General features: G+C 36.2%; 1 protein-coding gene across 1 annotated transcript; it reads left to right on the top strand.

The window, feature by feature from the left end:
* Positions 1 to 667: 667 nt before the first annotated feature.
* On the top strand, positions 668 to 3,886 carry LOC107694900 (myotubularin-related protein 14-like; the record flags this gene model as incomplete). Its single annotated transcript, XM_016494614.1, has 5 exons — positions 668 to 726; positions 882 to 1,014; positions 1,354 to 1,548; positions 1,633 to 1,791; positions 2,416 to 3,886. Coding segments are annotated over 5 exons (727 nt in total), but the record flags the coding sequence as incomplete, so codon positions are not given.
* Positions 3,887 to 7,538: the final 3,652 nt, after the last annotated feature.

The raw sequence follows: 7,538 nt of genomic DNA on the forward strand, positions 1-7,538 counted from the left end.
AAAAAAAGGGGCTGGAAGATTATTTGGAGTCCATAGGTCAATAATTATCAAATACATGTTGAACTTTGAATTCGCCGTGACTTTTACATGACCATCAGTCATTATATAAGCATTGCCTAATGACCCCAAACATCTATAACATATGAACAAAATACCCAGTTTTCACAAAATTTCATGTGTGCACCAGCTTGATTTTGGAAAAGGGCTTATTGTTCCTCTCAATCTGTCTGTATCTCTGAATCAAATGGCAGTATGGATTTATTTTTCTGTGATTCAAGTTTTCACCATTTTAGATTGGATAAATTAAAATAAAAACCTAATTCCTCACAGATCATTTGTTTGATTGGTATGAAATTTTGTATGTATTATCTAGAGATAAACACAAAGTTTTGATTCATCAAATCGTTTACAGTTCCAATTAAATTCCAGTTAATTTATTTTACTCAAAAATTCACCAAATTCCACTAATAGGACAAGCTGTAAGTTCAACATCTTCATAGGTTCTGTGATGGTTTCATACTTTCATTGAGAAAAGTTTGATATAATAAATTTGGTGACAAATGTATTTTGTTCTGCTAAATTTCTAAGTGCTGTTGGACCCAGATATTTGCAGCTTTTGACTGTATTAATGTCTGTTTCTTTTTTATTATTATGATTACTGTAACAGAATAAAAAATTCTCAGTTCAAAGATGCTGACTTCACAGTTGATGACCTCTGCCAGTTAAGTAAGTTCTGTTTTCTCTCTCTCTAAATTTCTGCCATTTTTTAGAATGAACTTTCATTAAAATGAGTGATTCAGTGAATATTCTGACTACAGTAGTCAAGCAGCAGATCTCAAACCTTTATGCTAATGATTTCTTTCTTTCTCTGTTTCTGTCAGAGTCCAGAGATCGGGGTAGTGTGACGAGTTTGAGCAGTGATTTCTCTCTCATCACAGAAGATACACCTGCTCCCTCCAGTCTACATGCAGAAGCCACAGACCTGACTACCAGTGGACCACAGGCTTCTAATGGGTAAGGCTTACAAAATAAGAAGTAAACGGGCACCTTTAATTGCACCTGTGTAAGACAAGTACATGTTACTGGCAGGATTAGTCAGTTAGCCAGACAGAGACTGGTTACACAGTCATGCCCACTGGCCAATCATAAGATATACGCGACCTGTCCTCTGTAGGAACAGCACTCAGATACTGTCAACATGTATATATCTAGCCACAGAAAGTGGAGAAAATATATTAGCGTACCATGTCATTATTTTCAGTTTCTTGTTCACATTTAATATGTGAATAAGCGTTTTTTTCACTTGACAATTGCTGCTTTGAATGTTGTTGACTTATTTAGTGTTTATCACAGGAGGAAAGGCATGCCGTTGTCTTCTCATTCTGTGCATTGGAACCGACCGCTTGCTTCAGAGGAGCGAATGCCTAATATAATCACTGAGGCCAGTCCTCTGGGGTCTTTTAAGTCCTCAAGCTCCTCCTCATCCAACCACTCAGATCAAAATGTTACACGGACAGGAAGTACCCCATTAGCTGTACCAGGAAGGAGGTGAGTACTTGCAAAGTTTATTTTGTAGTGCTTTTGTCTGTTTTTTTCTTGCTCTAATACTTTGAATCTCTCTCTGAATCTCAGGCCAAGAGTGGAATATGCTCGGTCAGGCTCCTCGCTGTCCACAGATTATGGCAGTTGGCAGATTGTCTCAGGATGTGGGAGCATCCACGATCTTCCCCCAGTGCCCTCAGAGTCTCCTCTGCCATTCAGCTTCCAGGATGAGGGTCCCAGCGGACAAATGTGAGTCTCATACACAATCCAACTCCACCTAAACTCATTCACTGTATTCTTGTAATTTGACAATAAAGTTGTAAAATTGAGACTGAATGAGTAATATTGTTTTTACAATAGCCATGATTATCACAATAGGAATAGGCTGCATTCACGGAATAGGCAGCAGCTTCATCATTGCAACGTGAAGAATTTTGTTGAATCCAAAAACTAAGAGACCAAAAAATTATTGTTTTTCATCAGCACCATGCTATTATTAGTATTCACACACGTCAGTCATTATGTAGGGAACTGATTTTATTCCAGAGAAAGAACCAGACAGACATTCCAGAAATTGCCCTTTTTGTGCAATCCTAAATGGAACTAGTTGTCGTCATTTAATTTGAGTTTTACTTACTTTATAACTTATTTCTCATATTTTGATCTGATTTTTGAAATATTACTTTTTTAAAACCAGAAATACATCTGCTATGTTCATTCATGATATTGTAAGGTCTAAAGACATGTGAAGAATTTTTTAATATATATATTGAGCTGTGTTTGAGGAAGGCACAAAAAATGTGGTGATTTAAGTGAAGGGAGAGAATATGACGACAAATGCATTTTTTTGGTCTTTTTTTTCTCTATGTCTAGGTGCACATTTGTACCTGACAGGCAAGTGAGGTTGGAGGCAGTGAGGGAATTGTTCCTTGCAGCCTATAGCTCTACAGTAGGACTCAAGTCATCGTCTCCAAGCCCCTCCGGTGCCATCTCAGGCCTGCTGGAGCAGTTTGCCCGTGGGGTCGGCCTTCGTGGCACTAATGCCATTATCTGATACATTTCACTCAACTTTTACACACCCTCAGGACTTTTCAGGTCATCTTTTTTTTTCTCCTCTGCATCTTGATGTTGCACCATATCTACCACATCAGGAGTACCTAATTTATTGGTGAAGCTGTACAGTGTATTTCATCCCCTCGTCCATCTCTCAGCTTCTAGCAGCTCCTCTCTTCTCTTCTCACTCTTATAGTCTGCTCTCACTTATTCCAGTGCAATCCTCTTCCTGTAAAAAAAGAAGAGTGCCAAATCTAAATACAGGGCTACATTAAACTGACTGTTTTTTCTTTTACTTTATGAAAATGTTGTTCTCTACAGACCAAATAATACAGTACGTCCATTTATTTTCTAATTTAGATTTTAATTTGTGCTGTCTTTCGTCTTTCTTTTACTTTTTTGCATGTTGCACATTTGTACTGTAATAGGGAAGAATAGAGAGGGGCAGGAAAGGGAAAATTATCTCATAATCTCAAAAATGAAAAATGCTTAAAATTATACTTTTAACAAAAAGGTGATTATAATAGAGGAAAAATGATTTATTCACCCATTTTAATGGCTTGTTTTATTTTAGTTGCTGACTGTCTTACACACTTAAAAGACATTGCTCTTGAAATTATTGTAGTGAGTGACTGCTTTTTAGACCTTCAGGATTTGAACTAAGCCTAAAGACAGTCAGTTGTTTTGTGGTAGTTTTAGAAATGGAAACGGTTTGGGCAGTGGTAATGTAAGACAATGTCATTGTTCTTTTAATGAACATTTTGTTTTTAATTATTTAATGAGTGTGTGTTATGAATTTAATTCACTTTTGTTGTCTCTAGATTCTTTTTAAACTGCAGTACTCAAGTACACAAAATTGTAAAGATTAATTTAATCAGAGCTAATCTATACAGAACAGCAGTCCATGTCCTGCACTCACTTTTTCCTAAGTCAAGTCGTTTTTGTTATTAGACAAGAGTTTTTTTTTTTTTTTCCTGAATGATTTGGGGTAAATGCCTCAGAATAACTGATTTGCCTTAGCAGTATATATTGATGAATGGCTATACGGTTGCACTTGAATTCAAGGATTGAAAACATGGAATTAGTAGTATTTTGGACGTAAAACCATTGTGGCCTCATTACCTCAGGGCCTTTTATTGTGCCTTTTGTTCTTAAGGAGATACAATTCTGTTTTCATGCACAGCTGTATTATTTTGCTTTTAGATTTAAAACCATGCCTTGCTATATATCTGTTTCTCTTTTTGTTAGCTTTTTGTTAGCCGATGTCCGTGTGTACTGTAGCAGCTTCCAGTGTTGGACTATACAAACTCCTTGTCAATTCGTGTGTGATTTTTGGAATCAAGCACAACAGTGGCAGATCTGTTAACAAGTACATTTAATAGGCTGTAACATCCTGGTAATAATTTTACAAAAGTGGTTCAAAGATATAATTAAATATGCTTACAATACAATTGCCTATTACTCATTTATACAGTAGGTGGCACTGTTACCAAGTTGACAATTTTAGGGTATGGTTACATGCAAAGTTTCATGTCAGTGTCCCAATTGCTTTACATGCTTTTTTGACATCTTGCCATAAAATTGTTGGTGTGTTATGTGAGAACAGTTTATTCAAAAAGCCTGAATGGTCATGAGAATGGTTTGATGCATCAAAAAGCTTTTATAAATTTTGGTCAGCATGGTCTAAAGATGGTCTGAGCCAAATTTAATGAAGATCTCATAAACACCTTAGGAGGAGTTTGATGATAAAAATAAGAAAAGAAAAATCTAACGGGCTAATGTTGATTTGGATTACCTCAGAGCCACTGTAGAAAATGGAAACAGCAAGGGCTGATATAGAATTGGAGGAAGACCCAAACACGCTCTATTAAACTAAGCATAAAGAAACCCAGTGTTTCTACCCCAGAGATCATCATGCCTTTACACTGTTAGTCTACTACCTAAAATTGGTTCTGCTAAAAATTTATTTTCTTTTATTTTGGTAAGTATGGGTTAGTCAGGTAATTCCCCCGGTTCCCTCGACAAAAGCAGTAGGACATTTCCATTGCCTTTTGGATTATTGCAGAAAATAGGCTCTGCAACCAACAAAAGTTTGATTCTTACATCTTTTGTAATCACAATATTCCTCAGAAATGAAAACAACTTTTATGATTTATACATTTTAAAAGCTGAATGCAATTGCCAGATGTAAATACCAAAAGTTTGGCTATAAATAAAGCACCGTTTTCATATGAATTAAATGTCATCACCACTAAGCTTCTGACAAATATTCCAGTCTTTATTAAAAATGTAAAAGTTGAAAAGTTTGAGCTAAAATAGTTTACAAGGGCATGAGCATAAACACAAAAAGGCTGTAAAAGCTGTTCCTGTTCGGCATGATTGTGTTTAATGTCCCCAACAACCTCTATAGTTCTATTTAGCCACTGCCTTTTTTCTTTCTTTTTTTTCCAAGACACTAACGCTTAAAACAACTCATGAGTGTGGTATTGATGTATTTTATGTTGTAGAATAAAACATGAAAACATCTGTTAACCACATACCTTCATAAATTAATTCCTGGGATTTAAGACTGATTTAAAGCAGCACTATGTAACTTTTTCTGTGTTCAAAATTTGCTAAATGTATATAATGAGCGAGTACATCATGAATTCATCTTCCAAACCGCGTTTTTGTCTTATTCCGAATCACTACGGTACACTTATAATAAGTACTTATATTTGGACTATTGTAGCCTGGTCGGGTCGTCACCGCTGCGGAGTAACACATACCTGCGTGAATCGCCATAGACATAAACTTAGAGAAGTAGCTCCGGTTGGAATGTTCTTTTGCGGGATGTGTGCAGTTCTGTTTATTAACCGCTAGAGCGCCAAAAGTTACATAGTGCTGCTTTAAGGTGATGAGTCCTTGGGTAACTTCTGGTCTTTGAACACTTCAAAATGAAAGTCTTAAAATGGCCCTTTCTAAACTGTAATTTATCCATTATGATGGAAATAACAATGAAAAAAAAAAGTTTTGTTCAGAAATTTAAAAACGTTTGTAGTACAATTATGATAAATATAAAAAACAGTAATTTTTAATAGGCTATGTGGTGCTACAATCCTAAACTGCATTCTTATTTGCATCATCCCTTCTGTTGAAGTTGCACTTGACTAAAGGCATTTATTTGAACACTGCTGCATCATCAACCACAGACACAATTTGAGTTATACATGCTACAGGAGTTGGGGGCATGATGTATGTCTGGGCTACTTGTTTTATTATAAATTAATGTAATTTGTCATATCCAAAAGGCCTAAATTGAGTGATAATTGCCTGCTGTGATTTTAATATGAAAATAACATGATTTGGTTATACTAAATGTGTGTTCTTATGTGGTCTATAATCAGTGTTGGGGAGTAACTAGTTACATGTAATGGCGTTACGTAATTTAATTACAAAATAAATGTAACTGTAATCAGTTACAGTTACTAAGAAACAATGTGTAATTAAATTACAGTTACTTATGAAAATGTTAACGATTACAAAGGGGATTACATTTGAATATTTACACACATCTACATACAGATTTAATTGATTTTTTCCTTCTATTACATTTCCAAAGTAACCTTCCCAACACTGCCTATAATCATAATAGCTGTATTATAACTGTTGCATCACAGTTATTTAGCCATGAATGAACCACACCAGGAACTAATTAAACTCAATAAAAACACTGGAGTCTGACTAACTTTTCACTGTTTATTTGAGCCTATTCTAGCAGTTCTGGATTGATGTGCAATGACTGGTGGGTAAATTATTGTCACTTCTTGTGATGTACTGATGAATCCTTGTTCCCTATGATCACAGACACTCACTACGCATTACCTTACTGCACATTAACTTGAGGGAACCCGCCTTTATTGTGTATCATGGAGCAACTGCATGACCTCCTTACTTTGGGGAGAGGTGTATTTGCTGTATTAATCCAAAATGACAATTTTATTAAGTGATATGAGGGAAAAGCGCACAGAATGAGTGTAAGAGTTCACATAATTAATACCGGCAGCTTTCTTATACCTGCGAGGCTCTGTGCTCAAAGGCTTTATTCTGGTGAAATGAGAAGACTCGCTTTAGTAGCTGTCAGCAAACATGACACATCAGTGCTTGTGTAAAAAAAAGACCAGTTTTCATCACCTTAAGTCATTTCAGCACAGAGGCAGTGTCTGGCCTATTCACCTTTGAGTCAACACTCTTTTAGATTCCTAGAAAGAATCACAACAACATCTGAGGTATGGAGACTGTTTCAAGTTAACTCAAAAACCATTTCAACTATTAACTGCAAACTATCACGACTCCCTTGGTTTTCTCTACTATGGTATGCTAAGGATTAGTTGTGGGAATGGGTTTTTAGGGCTCCCCAGTATAACAACCAACCAGAAGCATGGGAGCAGTGTTGGGGAGTAACTAGTTACATGTAACGGCGTTACGTAATTTAATTACAAAATAAATGTAACTGTAATCAGTTACAGTTACTAAGAAAAAATGTGTAATTAAATTACAGTTACTTATGAAAATGTTAACGATTACAAAGGGGAATACATTTGAATATTTACACACATCCACATACAGATTTAATTGATTTCTTTCCCAAATTGCACTGATTACTCTGAGACATAATTTCCGCGATGCGGAAAACACAGACTGGTTCGTAGAATCCAGTCATAAAAACGGAAGTCCTATAGCCTAACGTGGACGGAATATGACACATTTTGGCCGAATAAATCAAAAGTAGGTCAGTACACTTGAATCAAAACGCGATATGGACTAGTGTCTGTGAATATTAAGCCGCAAAAAGACAATATATGAATCCTGCACATTCTGCGTGTCTGTGGAAATCAGGCACGGACCGGCCATCGGGAGAACCGGGACAATTCCCAGTGGCCTGGCAGCCGATTTGGCCCGCT

This window comes from Sinocyclocheilus anshuiensis, unplaced genomic scaffold, assembly GCF_001515605.1.
Source record: "Sinocyclocheilus anshuiensis isolate Anshui unplaced genomic scaffold, SAMN03320099.WGS_v1.1 scaffold3199, whole genome shotgun sequence".
Classification (NCBI taxonomy): Eukaryota; Metazoa; Chordata; class Actinopteri; order Cypriniformes; family Cyprinidae; genus Sinocyclocheilus; species Sinocyclocheilus anshuiensis.